At 52.8% G+C, this 27,522-nt stretch overlaps 1 protein-coding gene across 1 annotated transcript in view; it reads left to right on the plus strand.

Annotated features, from left to right (window-relative positions):
* Window positions 1-27,522, plus strand: part of PREX1 (phosphatidylinositol-3,4,5-trisphosphate dependent Rac exchange factor 1) — a 173,828-nt gene that overhangs the window by 66,167 nt on the left and 80,139 nt on the right. Inside the window, exons 2-5 of the mRNA XM_032879024.1 lie at window positions 7,950-8,021; window positions 11,807-11,929; window positions 18,581-18,685; window positions 23,761-23,862. Of these exons, the coding sequence (XP_032734915.1) occupies window positions 7,950-8,021; window positions 11,807-11,929; window positions 18,581-18,685; window positions 23,761-23,862 (402 nt within the window). The remainder of the gene's footprint in view (window positions 1-7,949; window positions 8,022-11,806; window positions 11,930-18,580; window positions 18,686-23,760; window positions 23,863-27,522) is intronic.

Below are 27,522 nucleotides of genomic sequence, written 5' to 3' on the forward strand. Positions count from 1 at the left end.
CGTCCAAAATGTTGTACATCAGATGTGCACTGGTAGCCCCCAGGCCAAACTTAGTCACATGGCCATAACTAGCTGTAAGGGAAGCCGGGAAATAGTCTTTATTCTAAAATCTTGGATTCTATTTCTAAAGGAAAAGGCGAGACCAGATATCGGGGGACAGCTAGTAATCTTAGCCATAGTCTCACAAAGTTTAGATTCTTTCCTTCCACAGTTCTTTTTCTGTGTTTATGTAGAGATGATTTATTTAACCAAAATGAGATTATATTTTATGTATTCTGTAACTTGTTTTTTTCTTTTTTTTCTTCCCCACCGTTAGGGATCTATCAATATTCTTTGTCCATCCCTTTAATTGGACTTCTGAAAAACCGTTTCTAGCATGATCATCCTTTGTGGAGATGGACAGTTTATTTAACAAAACCCCAAGTGATAGAATTAGAAATCAGATTCTGAAGTTAAATCTCGATTTCACATGTGAGATTTATTTTTCGCTGTGGCATAAATGCCCAGCGGTTGAACGGATAGAGCGTAGGATTTGGACATTGGAAGGAGTCAGTGGGCCTTCGAGGGGTCCCCCCCAAACTCTGGCCTCTGTGGGTCTGCTGGGAGCAGGCCATGCAACCCCCACTCTGCTGCTGTTATTCCCATCTTATTGTTACTGCTTGGACTCGAGGGCCCTGCTGTTCTGTGACATGCTGCTTCCCTGGACCCCCGGCCACCCAGACCCTGGCGGGGGATGGGTCCCCCCTTGCCTCTGTCCCTGCTGTAGTCTAGCGCTGCCCTGCTCCCCACCTCCCCTCACTTCTGCCCGGTCCCCTGGCGCTCTCCAGTTTCACCATATGTCTAGTGAGGTCACCCTGGCCACGGCAGGGGTGTCCTTGGGGGCAGCCGAGCACCCCCCACATCAGGGATCACGTCTCAGAGAGCGACTTGGAGGCCTCTTTCTATTCCTTTTTATCTCCAGGGAGAGATTTATCCTCCCCAGGCTGTGGCTGCAGGTCCCAGACAGATGGCAGCTCCCCAGAGGCACCCCGAAGGGCAGCTGCTACCTGTTTTCTGCCCATGTGGTCTGTTGTCTGTAGTTACTCACTGAGGATGTGTGTGTGTGGGGGCGGGGGGGTAGGCTGGGGACTCATCACCGAAACAAACTGCCTGGGTTCTAAGTCCAGCTCTTCCACTCGCTAGCTGGGTGGCTTTGGGTAAGCTCTTTACTGCCCCAGGCCTCAGTTCCCTCCTCTGTAAAATGGGCTCAGCAGTAATAGTACCTACCTGCTATAGTTACCTGAGGATTAAAATGCTTGGCGCAGCACCCACAGAGTAGGGCCCCAAGGTGTAAGGGATCGTAATAGTAAATAGTAATAAGTGTTTTCTTATTACTTTTATTATTATTGTTATTGTTACTATTCTAGTACTCCTAATTCTGTACCGGCTACTTCTGGAGCCTCTTCTGGACCCACCTGCCTCAGTTTCCCCCTCCCACCATTCCTCCTCACTTTTGTTGAGCACCTGCTGTGGGCTGAGGATATGGCAGTGAATGAAACCACCCTGGGCCCTGAGACGGCTCCTGATCTGCGGGGGAGGTGCTCCCAGACAGTGAGGTCCACACGTAACTCTGTCAGTGAGGCCACTGCCGACAGTGACAAGTCAATTCTGGGAAGGGGGACAGGGTTCAAATGGCTGTGGGGAGTGTGGCAAGTCTCGCCTTTCTCTGGGTCTAAGAGGAGACCTCTGTGAGCCGGGGAGGGGGGTCTCCCCTGGTAGTTGAACGTCTGGGAAGAAAGCTCCCTTGGGCCCAGAGAGGCCACCCTGTGTGGGGACAAAAGGAGTGTACACGGGATGAAAGGAGACCAGCTCCTGTGGCTAAGTGAGGGGTGGGAGGAGCCCTCATCTTGCAGTGTCTTGTTTTTCTAGGTTTTAGAAGAGCCTCTTCTAAGGCATGGTTACTCTCCCTTGGAGCTACTGATGTTTGGGGCCAGATTCTTCTCTGTGGGGCCCGTCCCGGGCAGTGGTGGATGGTTAGCAGCATCTGTGGTCTCTATTCAGTAGTGCTCACATCCCTAGTCTTGACAACCCCAGGAACCATGGGCATTGTCTTCTCTTCCAGAGGGCACGGTCATCTCCAAGTTCGGAGTCATTGCTCCAAGGCAAGGTGGGGCAGGTGGGAGCCTGCCATCAGAAGACCTGGTCTGATCTGTGTTTTCTCATTAATCTTTTGTTTGACCTCAGGTGAGTGCCTCTCATCCTCCCTGCCTTTCTCTGTGTGGCAGGAGCTCTCTGGAGATGGCAAACACACAGCCCTACTCCCCCTGCCATTGCCATAGCTGTGGCAGACATCACTAATCGATCATGTTGTGTCTGGGAGTCCTGGAGACACGTGGGCCCAATGAGCAGCCTCTCTGGTCCCCTTCGAGCAGCAAGCAGGAGTTAGACATTCTTGGGCTGGGGTTGGGCTCTGTTGACTTCTGGCTAGATGCCTTCTGTTAGGCTTCTCATCCTCTGGGCCTCGGTTTTTCTCACCTGTAGAATGGGACCAAAATACCTACCCCGAAAGCTGGTTGTGGGGTTTGAAATGAGCTAATGAGGGTACCATGGGTGTCTCAGCACATGTTTATTACATGAAAGAACGAGAGCACGTGGATTTGTCCTAGGTGTGGAGTCGTGGGGACTGTCATCTGCTGCTGGTCGGAGTGGATGTGGTACGATCATGGCAGAGAGCCACTTAGTCAAGTTGAACATATCTCTAAACCTGGCCAACTGTCCCACACGTGGGTATACATCTGGGAGAATTTGCACACTTGAACCTCAGGAGCAATCAGTGTGCGTTTGGAGGATCTGGAGTGCCTGAGCCCCAAGGACGTACTACCCATCGTAGCGCTGTTTGTCGGAAGGACATTTGGAACCACCTAAACTTCTGCCTCATGATACTTCTAAGTACTCAGCAATGAAGTGAACAACCGGAGGCCTCAGCCTGGGTGGGCTGCCCAGAAGCAGATCCAGAGACTGATTCAGGGGGCACTAGTTTGTTTGGGAGGAAGCAGCTAGGAACCATCCACAGCCAAGCGAGGGATTGAATTGGGGGACGGAAGGTGGCCACGCAAGGTGCGTCGTCAAGCAGGTCACCACTGTGGGCCTCTGGGGAAGCGCACCTCAGGCTTCTCCCCTGTCTGTCTGGTCTGCCCTGCACGGGGGAGAGGGCCCTCAGGCTCCGAGATGGGGGCGCCCAGCAGCTGGAGGGGTGATGGCGTGCACCCCGGGGGTGAGGACCAAGGGACGTGGGTGGGGTCTGGAGAGCAGGTGCTGCCTGGTGCGCACGACAACGTGGTGAATGTGGAAGATGGGATGTCGAGTAAGAAAAGCAAGTTGCTGAAAGTGTGTCATTTACAGAAGCGTCGTAAACCCGCAGAACAGTGTTCTTTATCGCATGTCCGTTCACATAAGTGCATTAAATGGGCAAAGGGCATGTGTGGGAATGAGGAGTCCCATATCCAGGACGCGGGTGGAGGGGAGGGTGCCTTGCAGGAGGGCAGGTGCACAAGTGCCTCCCCTCTTTCTGCCATGATTCGTTCCTTCCTGATCCACATTGAGATTGATACTCACACGGTACATGTATGAAGTCACACAGGCAAGGCTTTGGATATGCATTGGCCTGCGGAACCGCCACTCAGATCAAGTAATAGAACATTTCCAGCACCTCCCAAGGCTTCCTCGTGCCCCTTCCCGGTCTGCATCTCCCCCATGTTTGATGAATTTCTTTCAAAAAACGGTGTAAAGCAAATTTGGGATAATGTTAAAGTTTGCTGAAGTGGAGTTTGTGGCCGTTGGTTGGATTTTTCTCTGTGCCTTTCTAAATCCTTCACCTGTTCCATCATCATTGTCAACAAAAGTAGAGGGGGACTTGGGCAGGTGTGGGGACAGGCAGCACGACGGCGCAGACACTGCCTGGACAGAGATGGCGGGGCCAGAGCGGAGTCTCAGGCAGCCCTGAGCATCCTGAGAATGGCCTCGTCTCTAAGGGAGGTTCCCAAGACAGAGCGGCTTTTGGCCGAGTGTTCCAGAGCTGTCAAGGCTTGGACCGAGTCGCCCCCAAGACTCCCTCTAACCACCCCGCCTGCACGGAGGGCATTGGCAGTGCCTGGAAAAGCTGATCGTGCCTTGGGCAGCGCAAGGGCTGGGCCCAGAGCCCCTGCCTAGCCATTCTTTCTGGGTCACGAGCTGCCCATTGTGCCCATCACGCAGGCCTGTTTGCCGCTCCTCTGTGGGTGGCCCGAGCCTCTCATTGTCCCAGCACAATAGCGGTAGCTTTGCTTGCTCCAAGAAACCAGGACAGGAAGCCCCAATCTAGGCCAGCACTCCCAGCTTCCTGCTGTCCCCAGCGGTGCTGGGCCAGCGGGCCTTTGTCTCCCTCCAGTCCCAGGAGGCTGGAGGCTGGCCTTCCCAGCAGCACTGCCCCTGCTGAAGCATCCTTAAGGAGCGCCTGTCCCCGGCCCCTGTGACCCTTTAATAGGAGAGGTCAGCAGGCTTCCAGCAGGCTCCTGCTGTGTGTCGGGCACATCCCACCCCTTCCTTTCATTGTTCAGTGCTTTCTGTATGCCAGCATACTGGGGTGCCTGGGGATGCAGCTGGGAACAAGAGAGGCAAGCCCCCTACCCTCGTGGAGCTTCCATTCCCTTTATCCTTTTGCGTTCTGAAAGGTAGGGAGGTATTGCTGTGATCCCCCTATTTGGGAATTACTAAACTGAGACTCAGAGAGGCTAATGCATTTTCCTGAGGTTACATAGCAGGAAAGAGGAGGATCTCTGCTTAAACACAAACTGTCCGTTTCCAAACCTGGTCTTTATTGTTGGATTGGGGTAAAGGTTTCATTCCAGCCATGCTCCCTTCTTATATTGGCCTTTCCCTTAGGAACTGATGAAGGTGGCCTAACCTCACTCTTTAATGGACTTTTAATGCAAGATGGGAAGGTGGGGAGTGTATGAAGAGAAGGAGGGCTTCCTGGAGGAGATGCCATTTGAGCTAAGGTCTGATGGATAAGAAGGAGCTGGCCCATAGTAGAGCTGGGAAACAATATCCTGCTACTAAGAGCAGCACGTGCAGATGTCCTGAGGCCCTGAGGCAGGAGTGTCTCCTGGCAGGTGGAAGAAATAGAATGATGGTGGGACTGAAGAGCATTGAGGTGTGGAGTGATAAAGTGCATGCTGGAAGGTGTGGGGAGAGGTTAACTAGGACAAGGTCATGGGGGCCTTATGGGCTGAGGGAGGATTTTTTTTTTTTTTTTTTTTTAAGCACAGTAGGAAGCCATCTGAGGATTTTAAGCTGTGGATTGACAGGCTCTGATTTACATATTTAATAAGATTCCTCTGGTTGTGTGTGGAGAAGGACTTTGGGGGCAATGAGGGGGAACAGGGAGGAGGTGATTGCGTTGGTCTAGGCAGGAGAAGGTGGTGCCTTGGACTGAGGCAGGGTGGCTATGGAGATGGAGAGAAGAGGTTGTATTTTTTTTTTTTTTAAGATTTTATTTATTTATTTGACAGAGATCACAAGTAGGCAGAGAGAGGAGGAAGCAGGCTCCCCGATGAGCAGAGAGCCCGATGTGGGGCTCGATCCCAAGACCCTGAGATCATGACCTGAGCTGAAGGCAGAGGCTTTAACCCACTGAACCACCCAGGCGCCCCAGATTTTTTTTTTTTTAAGAACTATTTATTTATTTGAGAGAGCTAGAGAAGGTGCACGCACACACAGGGGGAAGGGCAGAGGGAGAGGGAGACTCTTTAGGCAGATTCCTCACCCAGCATGGAGCCTGACGTGGGGCTCGATCCCACAACCCATGAGATCATGACCTGAGTGGAAACCAGCAGTTGGATGTCCAACCCACTGAGCCACGCAGGCGCCCCCAAGGTTGGATTTTTAATAGCTGTTGAAGGCGAAGCTGGTAGAATTTGCTGATGGATAGAAGTGGGGTACCAGAGAAAGAGAGGTGTGGAGGGTGACGGGGACAGCTGGGGGTTTTTGGCTGGAGCCCCCGGCAGGCAGCAGCGGCATCAGTCTGGCTGGGAAGAGCTTGGGTGGTTTGGGTTGGGAGGGACGATCAGGAGCTAGGATTGGATGCCCTCGGCGTCTGGGTGGGTGTGTGGAGTCTTCAGGGGAGAAGTCCAGGCTGGGGACTTAACTGTGGGCCAAGGCGACTGGCGGAGACTGCTCTGCCCAGCTCTGTGTCGTCGACTTTCCTCCCCATGACCCTATGTGAGGCTGCAGTGCACCACACCCAAGAGACCCGAGTCCTTGGCTGGCTGGCACCCTGTGACAGCCACCGACATCCTTGGCTGATGGAAAAGGATCTGACAGCCGTCTGTGGATGGTCAGCCTCCTCTTGGCCTGCCTGCCCCTGCTTTCCTCCATCCGGGCTGTCCCCTCCATCTCCCCGCCACTAGGAGATCTCCCCAGACAAGCATGGGCACAGAGACACACTTAATTAACCTGCATCTGGGCTCTGCAGCGGCGACCCCGTGCAGATCCGCGTTGCTATAATCAGCTGTGGCAGGGAGGGCACCCGACGGGCCACCGCAGCTCCTCATGGCCCTGTGGTTGTGACAGGACTGTGATGTCATTTTCACAGGGGATGGCCTATAGCTGATGCCAGGTCAGCCTGGGTCCAAGTCCTCGAGTGGGGACAGGCCAGGCAGAGTTTGCTGTGTGGGCCTCTGTCTCCCTCGGGTACATCTCCCATCCCCCTACCCGAGTCCCCGCATTCTTATCAGTAGTTTTTCCATCGCCAGCTCCATCCCTCCCACAGAAGGCCCAGGCCACCGTCATCTGTCATTTCTCATCAGCAAGGCTGCATCCCCCCATTCTGGTGCCCCCATCATGCTCGACCCCTAAAATCTGGTTCCTCACAAAAACCACCAATATTCTGCTGATATTTAAAAACTGGGGGACTTTGCGCAAAAGAAAAAAAAATCTTAATATCTGGCTTCTGTTGAGAAAACCAGAACACCTGGTGGCTCTGGGCCCGCCGCCTTCCCACCTGACCACGCTTGGAAGGGAGACTCGGCCATCCCCCTTCGATGGGACGTGCTGGCCAGCTCCCTGCGGTCCCCGGCACCCCCCTCCCTTCTTTGTCGTCTGCCACATCACAGAGGACAGAGATGACCTCTCTTCTGAGCCCCTGAAAAAAGTGGCACAACAGCTGGGGTCTGTCCATACAGCAGGATCCCGGGCAGCTGGAACAGAGAATGCGGGTGTTCCCTACGAAGGATGGATGGGGAGGATCTCTAAGCAGGATTAAGTGGGAAAAGCAGGTGCCGCGTGGCTTGGGTATGCTGCTGTGTTTTTGGTGTGTAAGAAAGGGGAAAAATAAGAACACAGGTGTGTATGTGTGTATAAGTATATATTTTCCCGTTTGTTATTTTTTGCATGAAGATTCTCTGGAAGGGGACCCGGACACGATCAGCTGTGGTTCCCCTGGGGAGTGGGGAGGGACTAGATGCTCTGGGGCCCGGGGTGCCGGAGAGAGGCTCTTTGTATTTTTGACTCTTTATGTTTTTGACTTTTGAAGCATGTGAATGAATATGTTATTATTTGTAAGTTACATTTTTGAAAAAGGAATTTAAAAAAGGAAGGGAAGTGAATTTTAACCTGAGAGAGTAAGGAGCACATGGGAGTGCGTCTCCCTGAGGGCGGGGCATTGCTGTGTCCCCCCAAACAGGGCCTGAGGTCACAGGGCCTGAGGTCAGAGATGCTCAATAAACATTTGTTGACTGAATGGGGTGAGGGATACTCCAGTGTGTTTAATGCAGAAGCTAGGTAGGTTTTACCTTATTCCTTGCCCACGTCCCTGGGCTGTGGTACCTCCCGTGTCCATTCTCGGTGGCACTGGAACTGTGGTCCTCCTTTCAGGCCATCCCCGGGAGATCAGAGGCCTGGATGCTCACCTCTCCTTGCTTCTCTTCCTCTAGGCCTTCCTGCATCGCATCCGGCAGAACGTGGCGGACTCAGTGGAGAAGGGCCTCACCGAGGAGAATGTCAAGGTGTGTATTGCTGGGCCAGCCCCTTGCAGACGGTCCTGCCGTGGTGTGCCTTGCTCCTCTAGGGGCGAAGCTCAGGGGAGAGAGTGGGAGGCCCCCCTCCCTGCTGGCAGCTGGCTTTGCCCTCCCACAGCCTGTGCTCCCTGCGGGCCCTGGGGGCTCTGCACTTGGTGGGCATCAGGAGGACTCAGCCAACTCGAGACTTTGTCTCCTTGCTCGTCATGGCCATCCTGTCTCCCAGCCTTCTCTGTGCCAGGCCCCCTGGCATGGAGCCAGTGGAAAATCCCTTCCCAAGCGCCCCTGGGAGCTTTGGCACCTCCAGCCACCCTCTTGGCAGCCCCGGCCTGTGCCCCTGCATTGGGCATTGAGTGGCGAGGCAGAGTGGTTGAGTAATTGGGTCCGGCCTTCGTCTTGGCTGCGGCTCTGGGGAGTTTCGGGAGGACATCAATAGGTCCTCTGTGTGCACGGCAGAGGCCCCTGCCCTGCCCGGGCCTGGCTTTCCAGCCTGATCTCACTCTCTGGGAAGCTGCCTTTAGTTCTTGGGGCTCCAGGGTCCCTGGTCCAGGGGGCGAGCGGGGGCAGCGTGGGGTGGGGGTCAGAGGTCCCTGACTTGCATTGCGCACAAAGGGCTTGATCCAGCAGGACATTCCCCCCACACATCTCGGTTAGTCTGGACAGGAACCCTATGGTGGGTAGTCCTGAGTCCAGGGTCTTGAGTAAGAAAGTTAAGGCTTTAGATGTAAAGAGAGCCGCTCAGGTCTCGCTGCGCGGCTGGTCTCTGACAGCGCTGGCATTTAAGTCTTTGACGCACACACACATTCTTCGTTCAGCAAATATTTACCGGGGACCTGCTGTTTATTATGTGTATTTCTCACAGTTGATTTCTTTATTGCAATGTAAAGATAACTAGAATTTTTGAATTGTAACTTAAGACAGTTTTTAAAAAAATTACTTTTTTTTTTTTTTTTAATGAGCTAAGACTCACATACAGGAAAGGGTGCATTGTGAGTGTCAGACGTGATGCAGTGTCACATACGGACATACCTGTGGACACGACTGCAGTGAGGACGGAGCATTTCCCGCCCCCGTGGGCTGCTCTGTGTCCCCCATCCCCCGCCCCGTAAATGCCCACTCCTCAAAGCCGAGCCACTGATGAGTTTTGCTTGTTCACGAACTTTATATAAAAGTGAGCTCTTTCACATCTAGTGCCTTTTGCTCACTGGTGTGCCTGTGTGTGTGTGTGTGTGTGTGTGACTTTTGCCTGTGTTGTCATGTGTGGCTGTGACTCGGTCTCTTTAATTGCTGGGTCGTAATCCATAGTACAAATGTCCCATGATTTATGGTCCATTCTCCTGTTGACGGATATTTGGGTTACTTCCAATTCTGGGCTTTTATGACCATTCTTATGTATGCCTTTTGGACGATACATGCTGTCGTTTCTTTTGGGAGACAAATATTTATTCTGAAATTTTGCCGCCGTTCCTTGAAGGACATCTGGCAGTAGGATCTATGCTGTCTGTCTTTAACAGAAGCTGATTTAACCGTGTAAACCGGAAAGGGTGAGAGAGAGAAACCGAACCAGACAGGGCAGGTGACTCCCCCCAACCCCCACCTCCCTGATGAGTGTCCCCCAGGGCGGGGCAGAGGAGGAAGACACTCGCTGGCCCTTTCACAGTGCCGCCTTTGTGGAATGGTCTCACCTCTCTGCCTTCCCTGCCCACCCACAGGCCAGCTCCCTCTGCAGACTTTCTGGTGCATTCCGAAGGTTGGTGGGGTCAGTCTTCATTCCTTGAGCTCTTGACTCCGATGTCACCTTCTCAGAGGGACTGTCCCTGGCCCTCTGCCCCTCCCTGGGACTCCCTTCCTGTTTTACTTTTGTCTTTAGTGCTTCTGACTTCCCAGAACATTCTATTTTAACTCTTTGTTTCTTGTCCGTCCCCTTCCATTAGAATGTCACCTCCGTGGGGGTATGCGCTTGTCTCTTCCCTGCTGGATCCCCCAGGGCCCCTAACAGTGCCTGGCACACAGCAGGTGCTCGGTCTGTATTTGCTGAACAAATGATGAAGGAACCCTAGAGGGAACCAGGAACCAGTAGTAACACCGGTTACCCCTGCTGTGAGCCCCAGTGGGATGGTTGGGGTGGGGGGCGGATCTCCTCACTGGATTCGCTGTACTGTGTTTTAGTTTTTGAACCACGTGGGTACCTTCTTCAAAATTAAATAAAAAAAAAAATGCACCTCTTTTTTAAGAAAAGAGGGGAAAAAAGAATTTATGCAGTTAAAAGGACCTTAAGTGAATAACCGAAAGTCTTCCTGGGTTTCTTTCCCAGTGGTCCCTGCAGTTACCATCTTGACTCTTCATTCGGACAGTCTGCTTTCGCCAGCCTAGGGAGAGGGATGGCCTTTTAAAAAATTTTTTTGAATTTAAATGTATTTTTTAAAAGATTTTATTTATCTGAGGTGGGGGGAGAGCAGGAGCTGAGGTGGGGCAGAGGGAAAGGGAGAAGCAGACTCCCCACTGAGCAGAGAGCCCAATATGGGGCTCCATCCCAGGACCCTGAGATCATGACCTGAGCCAAAGGCAGATCCTTAACTGACTGAGCCACCCAGGCGCCCCTGTCTTTTTTTTTTTTTTTTTTTTCCCTAAACGAACACAAATGGGTCCATGCTGGAATCTTGCTTGGCACCATGATCTGCACCCCCACACTTAATAATGTATATTGAAGACCATTCCAGGATTCCATATCTCTATCCACAGAGCTGCAGATTCTTTTTATAGGCTGCATAGCATCTCAGCATATAGAATTTATTTGATTCTAATCTGTCCAGTTTATTTAACTATTTGTTGAGTAGGAATCCCCCTTTGGACACTTGCCTTTTTCCCAGTTTTTTGCTTTTGCAAATAGGGCTGGAGTATGTCCTTGTCTGTTCCACTAGGCTCTTCACTGGGCATTATTAACACGTTGGTCTGGAGAATTCTTTGCTCTGGGGGCTGCCTGTGTTTTGTAGGGTGTTTAATAGCATCCCCAGCCTCTACGTAGGAAATCTGTGATTGTGGGGTACACAATTGTCCCTGCTCGGAGACTACTGACTGACAGGTAAATTCTACCATGTAGAATTGCTGGGTCAGATGGTACATGCATTTCAAAATTTGTAGATTCCTAGAGGGGAAAAGTCACTCCGGTATTGTGTGTGCAAGTTTACACAGCATATTTTGGACATCCTTCCCTATCCTCTTTTCTTCTGCCACATCATTTTAGTAGGTGTGTGGACGTACCCTCATCGTTTTAAAAATCAGCCTTTTGATGGGATGTGCTGCTGGTGGTCTGGCCACGATGAAAACTGTTAAATGTCTTCATATAAAATTCACTGCATGCTGAGTGTGAACCTCGGTTCTGCTGCTTACTGGACTGTGCGACCTTGAGAATGTTAATTTACTCTGGGTCCCTGCTCTTCATCTGTAAATGGGGAGTGACAGTCGTCTCTACATCGTGGGCCTGCAGTGAGCCCTGGGTGCCATAAATGCCTGTGAAGTTCTTAGCCCAGGATTAGGTATGAATCCTGCAGAATAAACGTTGACCATATTTTGGTTTAGCATTATAAAAATAATAAAAATTAGTGGTTAACTGGCTTCAGCCTATTGGAGTGCCTTTTGCATCATTATATCCTCGCCTGCACTGGGGGGGTTATGGTTTTTTTTTTTTTTTTTCCTTCTGTTTTTGCTTGATTTTGCCCTCCCTCTATGCCTCGATTAACATGGTCCTTGGGCCTCCCTCTCTTCCCTCACAGGTCCTGTTCTCAAACATCGAAGACATCTTAGAAGTTCATAAGGATTTCTTGGCTGCCTTGGAGTACTGTTTACATCCCGAGCCTCAGTCTCAGCATGAACTTGGGAACGTTTTCTTAAAATTTGTGAGTTCAATGGCCCAGCCACTGTCGTAGGCTGCAGCTTTGGGGAAGTGGGCTTTGTCCCCAGCTTCCTCGGCAGGCCTGTCTGGGAGGTGGAGGCAGGCCCAGCGTCTGCCCCCCGGGAGTGATGGGAAGCAGTTCGGGCCCAGCAGACTAGGTCTGTTCTTACTGGGTTCTCCCTCCCCTCAGTGGCACGTAGTGTGTGGCTCCCATTTCCTCAGGGCTCCCTGCTGAATGCCTGTGTCCTGGGGTTCCCCTGACCTCCTGGTCTGGCAGGGCCCTTCTGCTGCAGAGTGACCAACAGGGGTAGCCGGGGCCAAGAGGGTGGCCTTGGGTCACACAGATCTGAGTTGTGAGTCCCAACCTGGCCAGCCCATGACCCACGAGGGTGTCTTAGGGTCCCACTTCAGCTGCCAGTCAGAGAGGCTGAGGCTTTTCATAGGAGCCTCTGTCTTCCTGCAGGATTGCCAAGTTGCTTGGAATAGTGAGGGGATGGTTGGAGGAAGGGGGCCGTGGGCACCCTAAAACCCAACCACTAACTACCGAATTGATTGCACACTGACACAGACATTCTCTTTGCGCTGGGTGCTGTTCGCAGTGCTTTTACATATTTTCATTCATTCAGGCTTCACAACAGCCTTCAACAGTGTGTACTATCATTGTTCTCACTTTGGACACGGGGGAACCGAGGCCCAGAGAGGGTGAGTCCTAGTGTGACTTACACAGATCGTGAGAGCTAGAGCCCGGATTTGGAGCCATTGTAATCTGGCCCCAGGCTCATGTTGTCACCATCTTACATGAGAAGTGTCCTAAAATACATACGAAACACTTGCTGTGTCCCCGGCATTGTACTTGGGTCCGAGGATGCTGCCCTTTATGAGATGAGCTTGTGTTTGCTGCCCCTCCAGCTCGTGAGCTGGAGAAATGGAGGAGGTCATTTCAGATGGTGACACGGGCCATGAAGAATATAAAATATGGAGGTGACAAGGGCTGACTCTGCTCGAGGTTGTTTGAGATTGGGAAGTCGGGGACAGGGTTGCTAGACTGAGCAAACAAGAACACCCAGGACATCTAGTACATTTGGTAAATGACATAATTTTTTAGCGTATATATGTCTCATGCACTATTTGAGATATACTAAGAAATGATTTGTTTGTTCATCTGAAATTTTGAATTCAGCTCGGTGTCTTGTGTTTAGTCTGGCAACCCTGGCCGGGGCAGGGCTCTGAAATGCAGTGAAATGGGAAGATCTTGGGGAGAGACATTCTAGAGGCTGAGACAAGCAAGGGCAGAGGCCCCAGACTGGGAACAGGCATGTACGCAGGAGGAAGGCAGGCAGCCTGTTGTGGCCGGAGCAGAGTGAGTGATGGAGGGAGGGCAGGGATGCCATGGGGCAGATCCCAGAGGGATCTTATTCTAAGAGTTGTAGGTTTTTAGCAGGGAGGTTATGTGGTCTGCGCATCCTGAGCTGTGTGGATAGGCAGATGAGAAGGAAACCTTTGTGAAAGTGAGACCTGGAGCTCAGGCTCCCCTCCGCACTGGAGCAGATGTCTACATGGCCAGTTTCTTCCCTTTTCTGAGTCTCAGGCCTTTTAGGTGTGAAGTGAGTGGTTTGGAGCACATGGTCTCCGTGGAGTATGTGTCACTCTGTAGGTGACTGTGGACAGCGGCCATCACCTCTGACAATCCTTGAGCCCTCCCCTGGGGCTCACCCCTCTTCCCCAGATGTCCCCATCTGGCACCTGTCCACGTCTCCTCCTTCACAGCCCAAACCCACAGCCACACGTTCCCCACCCGCCACATCTGTGTGTGCATAACTGTTTGTCCGTTTCTTCTTGGCACGACAATCAAAACCCCATTTGGGGCCTCTAGGGGGAAATTGAACGCTTGGGCTCTTAGCTGTCAAAAGCAGCATTTCCATATCTGCAGGGTCTCAGGCTTGAGACATAGCTGGGATGGGGCTCAGTGAAAGGATGGGGGGGGATGGGGCTGGGCATGGTTTGAGGAGGGGGTGTTGCCATTTGCTAAATTTAACCACTCCAAGCCTCAAGCCTTTGGTCCCCTGCCCTTTTTTCAAGCTGAAGGAGAGGAGGACACTGCAGAGCATGTCAGAGAAGGGGCTCAGTGGATGAGGAATGACAAACCTGCAGCGACCTTATCACTCCCTTACTCTCCTATCCTGCAGCCATGGCAGACATTACTAATCAATCACAGCATTCTGCCTCCGGGCTCCCCAGGGCAGCTCCAGAATCCTTCTCACCAGTGTTCCAGCCAGTGCTATTCATTGATTGGGGTTGGCATGTGAGAACAAACAGATTTGCTTCTGCTTTCTGGCCCAACCTTTTCATCGTACAGATGGAGATGGACAGGGAGACCCTGTCACTTTGCCAGACTTGGGTCCAATTTTTCATTTTCCTTCCCCTTTCAGAGTGTGCATTTATTAGGACTGTCTTCATTGGAAGTGACAAAACTACCAATTCAAATAGGTTTAAACAAACGAAAAAGACTTTACAGTGCATATGGCACATACAAATGAAATACTCCAGTGAGTGGGCTTTAGGCATAGCTGGATCCAGGGCCTCATATGGTGTTTTCAGGACTTGGTCTGTATCTTTGGGCCCTAATTTCCTCTGTGTTGGCTTCATTCTTGAGGGCTGTGTTCGGGGGGTTACTTTATGCCCCACAGGGTGGGAGAGGTGACCCTCAGGAGTTTCAGGCTGACACTCTGCCTGCTACAGCAGGTACGGTTCAAAGGGAGCTTCTCTTCACGGTAATTCTGACATGAGTCTTTGAGGGTTGTCTTTGCCCAGCTTGGGTCACGTGGCCATGGCTGCCAGGACAGGGAGCTCTCTGGTTGGTTTGACTTGGGTCATATGCTCACTTGTGATGCCTGGGAGTGGAGTGGGGTCTGTGGGCTCCCAAGTGGAGGAGGTAGATCCCAGGGGAGAAACTGGGGGCCATGACTGGAATAGCGGGGAATGGCTGCTTGGGTAAAAGACAAGACACGGTCCCGCAAAGAGCCCGGGGCACGGTCCCGCAAAGAGCCCGGGGCACAGTCGCTATAGAGCAGGGTCATCTGGAAAAAGCGTGGGGCTGGCTGGAGGCCTGTTGGGCTCCTCTCAGTTCCTCCTCATGCTTTCTTGCTTTCATTCAGGGTGCCTGCAGTCCCCACTGGGGCTCCAGCAGAGACCCAGCAGATGCAAAGCCCGCCCCCATGGAGCTCACAGTGGCCCGGGGCGGGGCGGGGGGCGGGCGTGGGGTGGAGGGGTGGGAGATGGACAGTGTGCAGCTGAAGAGTAAGATGTCCTGGGGGTCTGGGCCTTCAGCGTTTCCTGGATTCAGCCCTGTCCTTTCCCTGCTGGCCTGTTCTCAGCCTGTGAGCCCACTCAGCTCCCTTCTACCCCACTCTGCCCGCCCCTTCTTCCGCCATCAGAACCGACCCGCTCCCTGTTCCACCATGTCATAGACCTGTTCACTGTGGGATAATGAACTTGCCAACGTCCTAATAGTGGTAGTAACAACAGCCCCAATAAGAACAGCTAATATTTAGTGAGCCCTCGCTGCATGCTGTTTTCAGCCTTTATGGTGTAGTCACCTGATAAGTCTCCACCTTATGGTGGAGACACTGTTGTTGTCTGTACCTTCTGGACAAGAATGCAGGGGCTCTGAAATGTGACAGACACAGAGCTGGCAGCCTGGGGAGCCGGACTCTGAATGTGGCTGGAGAACTTGCACTTGGGCTTACAAGGTTGATGCTGATAGAGCCCCGGAGGCTCCAATGGCTTATCTATGAACAGGACTGATAGCGGGGTCTGTGGCCCCAGGAAAGGTCAGGGTCTTCCGGCTGCAGAGCAGTTTTTTTCTAGAGCTCCTTACATACGGTTGGGATCTCCTGCTGTCATCCCTGTGCCTGCATTCAGAGCCCAGCCCTCGCTGTAAGGCCCTGTAGACCTTCTCTGCAGGAACAGGCTCCAGACATGCCACCACTTCCTGTCACCTTCACCATGAAAGGCCCTTTTCCCCCTTCTCCGCGGCCCACCTCACCGTGGTCGGCCCCTGGAGGCCTGGCTCCCCGTGTTTCTGGCAGCCCCCTGTCCACAACTTTTTATCCTTGTTTGGGTGAACCCCTGCAGTCCATTCTTGTCTGACCAGTCTCCACTGGCCTCAGTGGTCCCCTGGGCTCACTGGAGACAGTGGAAATGGAAAGAGGTCTGCTTGGGCAGTGTGGGGGATACTGGGGTCCCCTCTTTTCCTTCCCTGTCCTCATGGCTCTGTAGGCACCGGCCGAGGGAGGAGGTCATCGGGGACGTGTGTTTCTGTGTGTGTGCCAACGTGGGTCATGGTGTCTGGAGATGTTGCTCGTGGTCTTATGATGTTGTAGAGTGTTTGGCCACTCCTCGGAGTATGTGTCAGGGTGGCTTGTCCTGGATAGTTGTGACATTGTTTGTTTTGGTATTTTTCTCTAATTCATGTTTATTGGTTGTGTGTGTAGCCTAGACTTCTAAGGATTTTGAGATGTCCCATAGAGTCCACGTGTCCCCAGCACTGACCTCCTCATTCTCCGTGGATCATTTACCTCACCAGCTGCTCCAGTAGCGGGGGGCTGTCATGGTGTGTTTTGTGGATGAGGGAACCGAGGCAGACAGAGGTGAAGCATCTTGCCCAGGGCTCTCCACTACTCAGGGAGCACGGGGCTGGGCTTCTGACCAGGGGGTGTAGTTCTAGAGTCACTCTAAGCTTGTCCCCATTATCTCTAGCCCCTCTCTGAGCTTAGTTTGTGGATCTGTGGCTCGAGATTTGTCCGCTTTGGCCTTCCCCTCCCGTCCCCATCTTTTGCTGTGACCCGGAGCTGCGCATCAGCAAGGGGGCTCCAAGGGGTCAAGCCCCGGCACTCCCGCTTCACCAGGCTTGAGCCCTTGGGCCTGTGACTTGGCCTCGGTTTTCCCCTATGATAGTGGGGAGATAGTCATTTACCTGTCAGGTCTTGGTGAGGAGTGCCTGAGTGTCCCCGCATTCCAGGAGGGCAGAGTGTGGCAGGGACCAAGGGGTTAGCACACACTCCGCCGTGTTGGCCTTTGGCTGTGGCTGTGGGCCCTTCGCTGCGGAGCACGTCTGCTCAGGTTGTGCACTCACTGCCCCAAGAGCTGGGTTGGGGCGGGCTGGGGCAGCTGACTGATTCTGAAACCCATCCTCCCTCCTCTTTGGTTTGCTCTTTCCTGCAGCTGCTCCATTGGCAGGACGATGGGGGCTTTGTTTAGAAGCAACATGACTGGCTGGCTTTGCTGGACCACCTCTTCCTTCCTTAGCTTCTTGGGGTCTCCCGCCCAACCCTCAGCCCGAGGTGGAAGCCCTTCAGCCCTTCTTGTCCAGTGGTCTTACCCAGGACATCCTTATTTAGGGTTTGGCAGGTTGGGAGGTGGTGTTCTGTGAGCCCTTTGGAGCTGAGGATGCTCAGTGCAGAGCTTCCTGTGAGTGCCGGAAGCCCTGACTGATGGTTAGAGACCTGGTGACCCACAGGTGACCTCTAGATTGGACGGAGTCCAGCTTTGGGCTTAGGGGCATTTGGAGGTCAACAGAGCTATCCCCTTGCCTCAAGAGTGCCACTGCTGTGTGGCAGCGACCAGGGCTCTACTTCCCCCCAGATCCCCCAAATTCCTGAGCCTTCTTTAGATTTTTCAGGTTCCTATATACAGGGCATTGCACATAGTAGGTGTTTAAAGTCCAGCTGGTTAGCACGTGTTCACTGAGGCCCTACTGTGTGCCAGCCACTGTGCCAGAATCGGAGACTACCTCAGTGAACAAGACAGATGTGGTCACTGCCTTCAGGGAGCTGACTGCTGTGTGGGAATAGACAGATAAACAAATAATCTGAATCATTCCAGATTGCACCTGTCTGGCTGCTTTAGCTAGGGTCGCCCAGGTGTTGTTTGAGGAGGTGGAATCTGAGTTGGGGAGTAGCCAGGCTTGGGGGGAGAATGTTCTGGGTAGAGGGTATGGCAAGTGCAAAGGCCCTGAGGTAGGAATGGGCTGGCAAATTCAAGGAGTAGCTGGAAGCCCAGTGAGATGAGGTCAGAGAAAGGCAGGGTCACATTATCTGGCCCTTGAAATTCATAATCAAGTGTTGGGTTTCTTTCGTAGTGCAGTGGAATACCACTGGGGGGTTTTCAGCAGGGGTGTGACACAGCCTGACTTGCAGTTTAATGCAAAGGATGGACATTTATGGAGCACTTAGCATATGCCAAAGCCTTACGTTTTAACTCCTTTAATCTAACAACCCCATGAATTAACTGTGAACAACTCCGCCTTCCTGATGAGGTGGTGGAGGCACAGAGAGGCCAGGGAACTTGTCCGAGTTCATACTTAAATGCAGACCCAGGATTGCAAGCCCAGGCTGCTGGCTCTGAGTTTGTGCACTTGACCCTGGGCCGTGCTGCTTCCTGAAAGGTTACTCAGGCTGCTGGGTGCGGACTCAGGGCAGGAGTAGAGGCTGCGAGGCCCACAGTAAGTGGACGGCACCCTGCCTGAGGTCCCTCCTGCTCTGTCGTCGCTCAGGGTCCGGGGGTCCTCCCAGGCTGGCCCAGCCATGGGCGCATATCAGTGTGTCTGCTTTCCCGCCACGGGCTCTCTCCCACAGACTCTGTCCTTGTCTTGCAGAAGGACAAGTTCTGCGTGTATGAGGAGTACTGCAGCAACCACGAGAAGGCCCTGCGGTTGCTTGTGGAGCTCAACAAGATCCCCACTGTGCGAGCCTTCCTTTTGGTAAGTGTGCTTGTCACCTTCCCTTCCGCTCAGCCCAGGCTTGTGAATCTCTGGGCACAAGAGAGCTTCACGCCGACCCGTGTTGTGTTGCCTGGGTCAGCTGGTCGTAACAGCTGGGGTAACTCTGGGATCACCAAATGTTTTCTATACAGGGCCAGATTTTTGCCTTTTTGAATCACGCACTCTCTGTCACAGTGACTCTGTTTTGCCTTAGATCATATGCAAAGGAGTGAGCATGGCTGTGTTCCAGTAAAACCTTATTTACAAAACAGGCAGCGGGCTGGATCCAGCCCTAGGGCCACGTTTGCCAACTCCTGATCTAAAGTAATGATCCTAATAAGAGTGGCAGCAAATGGTAGTAATGATTGTATCCTTAGGATTATTTAATTATAAGCGAATGAAAACCCAGTTAAAATTGGCTTATGCCCCCAATTTTTTTTTAAAGATTTTATTTATTTATTTGACAGACAGAGATCACAAGTAGGCAGAGAGGCAGGCAGAGAGAGAGGGGGAAGCAGGCTCCCCGCTGAGCAGAGAGCCCGAGGTGGGGCTCGATCCCAGGACCCCAAGATCATGACCTGAACCGAAGGCAGAGGCTTAACCCACTGAGCCACCCAGGCACCCCCCCAATTTTTTTTTATGGGTTCCCTTTTCTGGGAAGTTTAAGACCCAAGAGGGCTTCAGGCACAGCAGAATCTAGGTGTTCAAATATGTCATCAGGGATGTGTTTCTTGGTTCTGCTTTTCTCTGCCTTGGCTCCATTTCCAGGGAGACTTCCCCACGTGGTGCCAGTGAGGCCTCATAGCAGAGCAACTTTGAGATAAGAAAGCTCCTCTTTCTCTGTAGATAACAGCAGAAATCCTGGGTCTAATGCTCATTGGTTCAGCTTGGCTCAAGACCTTATCCCTGAACCAATTGCTGTAGGAGGAGGGTTTGGTTGTTGCTCTGATTGGCCACTGCTGGAGCTGGGGGGCGGAGTCAACTCCACCCATACCACAGGCCCTAAGGGGGTGGAGCCCTAAAGGACAGTGGGTTTGCACTTGTGCGTGTAAGTTGGGAAGAGGCGTTGGTCAGGCCAGACAGCAGACATCCCGGACAGTCTTCTCTACAATTGCAGAGAGCTTCGCTTGTGTAGAAGGGTTCTCATCTGTGATTTCCTTCAAGTTTTACCAGCTACTGTATATTGTGTGTGAGTTAAGATACACATTTGTCTGCTCTGCTGACATCCCAAATAACAGTGGTTTAAACAAGGTACACGTTTATTTCTCTGTTGTGGTAACAGCGCGGATGTAGACAGCCTGAGGCTGGGATGGGAGCCCTAGTGTCTGGGGCCAGTTGCTTGGGCTGGGCACTCACCTCTGTGGTCTAAGTTGACCTCTCATGACTTCCACATTTGGGTAGTGGGGTGCAGGAAGGGGGTGGAAGGAGGGCCTGCCCTTCTCCTTTTAAGGGCACACAGGAAGCTGCCCATATCTCTTCTACTCATGTCCAGGACCTCACCACATAGCTACACCCGGCTGCAGGGGAGGCTGGGGCATGCAGCTGGGTGCCTAGATGAAAATTCTCTTGCCGTGGAAGAATACAGTAGGGGACACCGCGTGGCCCTTGCCAGCAGGTGATTTTGAGAACTCTAAAATTTGGAGTGACTTCCCAAAGCGAGCGTCTCATGGGTTCGAATCCTGATCTCTCACTTCTAGATCCCCAGCTCATTCCGTCAAAGACCAACACCACCACCCCCAAGCTCGGTTTTATTTCCCAGCAGCGCATAGAGAATAAAGCACAACAAGTAGAACAGCTATTTGACCCAGCACAAGGAGTGTTAGGCGTGTGTCCAGGGGGCCACACTGCACAATGAAATTCTTACCTGCACATCTCCCTCATGCACAGTCTCCAACAAAGAATTTCCAGAATTTGGATTCAGAATGTGTGTTTCCTTCACTAGTGTGTTCGTGTTGCTTGGTCCATTCCTGGGGAGCACCTGAGGAAGGGCAGATGGGTCTCGAGTGTCTTCACCTTCGGGACTGATGCTGTTGGCCACTCTTACCTGCATCCTCGCCGTTCCAGTTTTGTACTTACATTCGTCAAAGAGTCAGGGCCAAAAGCAAGGATAAAGTCCTGTAACACGGACCACGCACGGCCGTGCTTCTGTGATTGACCTGCTGATTCGAGTCCTGGAGTCCCTGCTGCCCAGGCTCCTGGCTCAGGGCCCCTCTTCCTGGGGGTGTCCCCTTGGGCTCCTCTGGGTTTTGAAAAGCAGGAAATGCCGGGATGGTGTGAGCAGGGGTGTGGGAAGGGAAGGGCCCCACTTCCTCTTTCCTTCCTTCTTCTCTCTCCTGTGGTCTTCCGGGTGGGCCCGGCTGCCATCTTCCTAGCAGCAGCTGAACAGGGCCGGATCGGGCAGGGGGAGGACACGGGCGGTGCCAGCCCATGCATCATCTTCCTCCCTCCCTGCTGGTGTCTCCAGCTTTTGGCCGCCAACAGAAGAGCTGTCTCGAGTCTTCCATGGGCTGTTAAGGCGTTGAGAACAGACGGGATCTGGCTTTCCAGTCAGGATATGTTGTGTGCTCGCTGAGAGATAGGATGGGGACCTTCTCATTCTGTGACTTAGTTTTCTTGTCTGTAAAATGGGGTAATTTGTTCATTCACTTATTTATTCATTCATTCATTCTAAGTCTTGGGGTACAACAGTGACCGAGGCAAGAAAAGGCCTTGCTCTCATGGAGCAGCCATTTTAGTGGGAGAAACTTACCTGCCGTGTCTTAGGGTGTTACATCCTGTGGAGGAAACACAGTAAGTTAAGGATGGCAGGATGTTTGGAGGGAATTAGGGTGGTGGCTGCTATTTGAGATTGGTCTGTGGGAAAATCCTGTCTTACATGATATTTAAGCAGAGACTTTGGTAAAGTAAGAGAGAGAGGCAAGGAATATTGGGAGGAAATCATTCCAGGGAGAGGAATTGGATGTCCCAAGGCCCTGAGGTAGGAGAGTGTTTGATGAATAGCAAGAAAGCCGGGGTAGTTGGATTGGAGAGTCTGAGAGGAAAGTGGGAGGAAGTGAGATCAGAAGAGAGAAGCTAGATAATGGAAGGAACCTTTAGGCAGTGGAAGGGATCTGAGATTCTCAAAAGGCTTTTCTTATAGAGGGAGGTAGGGACAGACACTGAATGCACTCATCGTGTGATCGCTCCCGTGATCAATCCTGTGAAGGAGCAGCATTTAAGGAGAGAATTTTCAAAGTTCTTCCCATCGTACCCAGAGCGTCATCTTGCTAGAACAGTGAATGGCAGCTCTGTGTGTGTTTGCTTTTTGCCCCCCCCCCCCCCCCCCAGTGAAAACAAAGTAAAACAAGAATTTGGAGTGTCTGGGAGAAGTGTGGTTGGCAGCTTTGACACTTATGTGAAAACCCCTTGATCCTGGACAAAGAGCCAGACCCTTCTCCCGCCGGGTCCTCGGGGCTTCTGGAAAGTGCTCCCCTACCCCCAGGCTCCCCTCTTTCTGCCCGAAGCTGACATCACCAGGGCAGCTTGTGGTGAGCCCTGGCTCGGAGGACAAAGGCCTGAGTGTGAGCAGTGTGGGGCCTGGCATCTCCCAGCTGCTGCAGCTCTGATCCCTCCTCTGTGCCCGGGGGAGGTGCGGGGCTCGGGGGCCGTGCAGCTCCTGCCAGAGCAGGGACCTGGACTCCCCGGGGTTCTGCTTCTCCAAGGAGAGGGCCCTCCAAGCTCCCTGCAAGGCAGTAGCTTTGGGTCTCGGACCCATCCTTTTGCTTCTGTGTGCCACTTTCCCGTCTGGAAGAGGGAGATAACGTCCCTGCGTATCCTGGGGCCGTGAAGATGACTTTACATGGTGGAGCACAAGGTACAGGGCCTGGCACGTGGTAGGCACAGGGCAAATGTTCTCTGGGCTTGTTTTCACTTGAGTATAAGCAAGGAATGTGTCTGCCTTGTTGGGCAGGTGCCCCAGTGCTTGGAACCGTGCCCAGCCCATAGTCCGCACACAGTATATATTCACAGAACGAATGAATGAGGGAGTGAACAAGTGATAGGATGAGAATTCTTTGCTGTGGGAGTTTCTGTGTCATTAGCAGTCTGCCCGCGCGGTGTCGGGAGGAAGACGGGGAATGTGGGCTGGGCTGGCAGGTCGCTTATTCCTTAGTGTGTCCCTTCTTCCTTCCTGCATGCATGTGAGCACACACGTGTGCCGTGGGCACATAGTAAGCCTGGGACAGGACGGCAAGGAGTTCACGGCTGGGGGGGGGACTCAGTTCACTTTCCAAATCCTGTTACCCTCCCTCTACAGAGGTAACCAGCCCCTGTTAGAATTTGGTTTATTTTTCCTCCATCCGTGTCTTTGTATTTGACGACAGATGTGTTCCCCACAAACAATGCCTAGTTTGGTTGTGTGTGTTTTTAAAAGCTTTGTATGAATGGGTTCGTAGCAGCCATATCCTTTAGTCTGTGTTGCTCCGAGTGGTGCCCGACCCCCTGTTTCCCACACCACGGACTGTGGCACTGTCTCGCCCGACAGGCATGTTTTTCCATCCTTCATTTGGTGGCTCTTTAGGTTGCTTTCCATTTTGTGCTGTCCCACACAAGGCAGGTCTGAATGTCCCTGTTCCCTGTCTCCTGGTGTGTCTCTGGAAGTTCCTGTAGTTCCTACATACCAGGACTTAGCACACTTTTTTATAAAAAGCCAGATAGTGGTGGACAGTTGAGGTGTTGGGACCATAGGCTGTCTGTTAAACTGCTCATTTGTGCCACACTTGCTTGGAAGCGAGCATGTGCAGGTACGTAAACAAAGGATGTGGCCGTGTTCTAGTGAGATCCTGCTTGCTGCAACAGGGATCGGTGGGATTTGGCCCAGGAGGTGGGGGGAGGGGGTGGGACAGGTTGCTAGGCCCTGATCTAGGCTTTGTGCTGGGTGACAGATGATGCATATTTCCATCTCCTCTTGGTGTTGCTAAATTACCTCCAAGGTCTGCAGTTGTGTTTTGAGAGTGCTTCCCCTGCGTATTTGAACGTGGCCAAATGCCTCTGCCGTCCTTGGTGGGTTGTAATGAAGGTCTTCTGTCCCTTTGCAGAGCTGCATGCTCCTGGGAGGCCGGAAGACCACGGACATCCCTCTGGAGGGCTACCTGCTGTCTCCGATTCAGAGGATCTGCAAATACCCGCTCCTTCTCAAGGTGAGACAGTCACCCGGCTCCTTTCCCTGGGTTTGAGGGACTGAAAGCCCAGCTCTGGCTTACGCAAAAAGCAAAACTTGTTAGTTAAGCAACTGAGACGTGCAGGGACCGTGTTGGGTTTGGGCCGGGCTGGAGCCTATCAGGACCCTGCCTCTTTGGGTTCAGTTCTGCTTTATATTTGTATATGGTAGCAGATGGCTGCGGTCCTCTGGCCGCACACCTCGTCAGGTTCAAGGGCAGCGGGAAAGCCTGAACCTCTCTTCTAGTAGCTCCGACTCAAGGCCCGAGAGTCACTCAGGCTTCGGCAGTCTGTGGCCAGAAGAATGTGATGTTCTGAATAGTTTGGGCCCGAGTCACGTGGTTTAATTTGGACCAATTACATGAAGCCTTTGCTTGTGCCATTTACCCATGTCCCACGTGCTTAGACTCACACTTAACCCCAGAGGCGAGGCACTGGGCTGTGCGGGGCTCTGATCGGTTGAGACGTGGTCTAGGCCGGTGCACTGGGTGGTGTTATGTTCTAATGGGCTGATACCAGGATCAAGTGCTCCCTGTGTGATCCAATCACACTGAGCAGATGAGCTCTAAACGGTGCTGACTTACGGCATGAGCTCTGACCTCTAAGCCTCACATGATCCACAGGCCCGTGGGTGGGGGATGCAGGACCTCCCCATCACAGTCCCAGCTGTTTGTGGAAGAGGCTGGGGGCTGCTGAGGGGGCCCAGTGCAAATAACCAGCCACCTGCTATCTTTATCTTTGATTTGGTCTCGGTGGGACAGACTGAGGGAAGGTTTGCTGCTTGTGTGGCAGCCCAAGAAGTCATAGTTCTCAGCTTTGGAGTCAGCGCCTGGGCAGATAGATCCTCTGCTGGGGGTATGGCTCTGCCACCAGCTGCTGCTCTCTGCCCAGGGTTTTCGGTGCTTGGAAATGGCATCTTATTGGCCCAAGCATCCCCTGGCTCCATCCCGAAGGCCTTGCATCTGACAGCTGTTCCTTGTGGTCCCCGCTGGGGGATTAATGTGGCTGGTGGCGCCTCATTCATGCACCTGTCACTCATGCATGGGGCCACATGCATCTTTGCTCCATGAACTGGAAGGCAGAGGGGAGGGGAGGATTACTAGGGCACTCTTGAACTTGACTTTCTGCTGGACAAGGTGGGTGACCCTTGAGTCTGTGAGCTGGACCAGACCCTCTCTGGGGCCATCAGCCCTGTCCATGACCACAGGCCTGTAATGTGTGCAGCCACGGTTGGTGGGACGAAGTTCTCTCTGGCCCTCCTCTAGCCTGCTGCTGTTTGTCTGTCCCCGGGATCTCAAGAGGACCGTCTGTGGTGGTTCTCGTAGTTGCTTTGACCCCAAATGTTTGAAATGCTGCGTGTGGCTGTAGCTGGCTCTTCACCTTGGTACAGGAAAAGCTCCTAGAACTTGCGAGTCGCTAGCCTGTGGATTGAATTGGACCTAAAATCTGCTTTGTTTGATCCTTTCGGTGTGTTCTCCAAACTCGAGTCGGTTGCCAGCCGTTAAGAGGTAGTACTCTGTGGTGGTTTAGGGCAGGGGTTGGCAAAGCGGTGGCCCGTGAGCCAGATCTAGCCCGTGGCCTGTTTTTGTACAACACAGGAGCTGAGAATGATGTTTACATTTTTTTAAAGCCTTGTTTAAAAAGAAAAGAAAACCCAAAAAACAAAGACGAGTATGTGACAGAGACCGGATGTAGCCAACAAAGCCTAAAATGTTTACTATTTGGCCGTTTACAGAAAAAGTCTATTGACCCCTGGATTAGTGCCAGGCTTTGTAGCCAGAGGCTGCTTGAGTTTGAATTCTAGCTCCGCCATTTACTAGCCGCCTGACCTTGGGCGAGTCACCTTTGCCGGCCTCAGTTACTCAGCTGTGGTACAGGGTTTGTGTTGGTACAGACAGGGCTGTTAGGATGGTTGAGCATTTCCCCCTTAATTCTGAGAACGATGTGATGAGGGAGGCACTGTGATTAGCCCCACTGGAGAGACTGAGGCACAGAGGAAGGGGCCTCTTCATGGTGAAGTAGTAGGAGCTGTGATTTGAGCCCATTCTAGAGGCCCGCCCTCTGACCACTAGGCCGTGCTGCTGGTTGAGCACTTTGGGGAGTCAGGCTCCCAAAGTCCTTGGGTTTTGGGAACGCTGACCCTCTCCATTCTCTAGGTGGGGGTCTGGGACGGTCGGTGGCCTTGTGTTTTGTGGCTTAGTGGCTGCTCCGTTCTTTTCTTCCCGGGGTTTCAAACCTGGAACCTCTGACCCATTAGAAGAAATGCCAGCTCCAGCCCCAGCGCCCAACCAAGGCCCCCTAGGTGTTAACTCTTTGGTTTCTGGATCTCAGAAAAGTCCAGGGTCTCAGCAGGTGCTTGGAGTGGTAGTTCCCATGACGTATTTTAACAACCAGCAGAGCTGGACCTGTGTGTGTGTGTGTGTGTGTGTGTGTGTGTGTGTGTGTGTGTGTGTAGACTCGGAGCTCACAACGGCAGGCTCAGGCATTTCTGAGGCCCGATTAGGCCCAGGGGCTTCCGTTCGGCTTGGTGGGATTCACAGGCTCTGGATTCCCGGGAGAGCAGACAGGGAGGAACGGCACTGGCTGGCAACCCGAGGGGGAGTGACTGCCCACAGGAAACGATGATGAAGCCAGGCTGTGGCCTTGCTCTCCTGACCAAATGGCTGTTTACTAGCCCCGTTTCCTCAGTCTCCAGCTGTGTTTATCTGGAGCTCCGATAGCACCGGGGGGACCCGCCAACAGGGCCTTCGAGTCCTCTGGGGACGTGCCATGCTCCCCGCCTGATGGGCTCGCTCAGTGTCCTGGCCTTTGGCACCCACAGCTGGAACATTCGCATCAGAACACAGCTGGGACTGAACGCAGTTCTTTATGCTCCTCCTGAGTTCCTCCTTCCTGTCACGTTTTCCAGAGGATTCTAAAAGACGATACCATGTGCCCAGTCCCTCAAGTGTCTCCACCTCTGGCCTCCGCATCTCTGACGCCCTTGCAGATGTTCCCGTGGCCCGCTGAGCCCCCTTGTTTGAGCTGAACTCTGAATCCAGCAGGCGATCAGGATTAGAGAGCCCGGGTGGGAAGAGAGAAGAGGCCGGAATGAAAGCCTCATTGGGAACAGCCCCAAAAAGCTGAACTTGAACATTGCCTAAGAATAGCCAGAACATTCTATCTCAGCCTCTGGCCCAGGCTCAGGATAGACAGTTGGCGTTTTTAGGCTTTGTTGAGTTTCCCGTCGATGTTTCCAGGGAAATGATTCAGGTTTGAGGTCATGCCCCTGGTGCTCAAATGACAGGTGCCTAAAGGGAGGCTGACTGTCACTGTCCCTTTGGGTTGTTTCCTGGTGATGCACAGATCTCATCGGGCCACTCACTGTGCCCCAGCTCGTGGTGTGGCTCAGGACCCACACTGGCGCCCCAGATAGCCTCTGTCCTCCAAGCTCCAGGCAGACGGGGCCCCACAAGGGCCTGGTACCTAATGGAAGCCCGTTGAGGCAGGTGGAAGCAAACTGATTGGGCACATCTGTCCAGAGGGGGCAGCTGCCACCCCAGCCCTTCTGTTCTTTGCTTCCTGCACCTGTGGCCACTTCCCTGCTGTCTCCTTTGCTGGCTCCACACCTTCTGGGTCTCTAAGCACAGGTGGACCCAGGG

The sequence above is a fragment of the Lontra canadensis genome, unplaced genomic scaffold (assembly GCF_010015895.1).
Source record: "Lontra canadensis isolate GAN:19392208 unplaced genomic scaffold, GSC_riverotter_1.0 scaffold65, whole genome shotgun sequence".
In the NCBI taxonomy this organism is placed as follows: Eukaryota; Metazoa; Chordata; class Mammalia; order Carnivora; family Mustelidae; genus Lontra; species Lontra canadensis.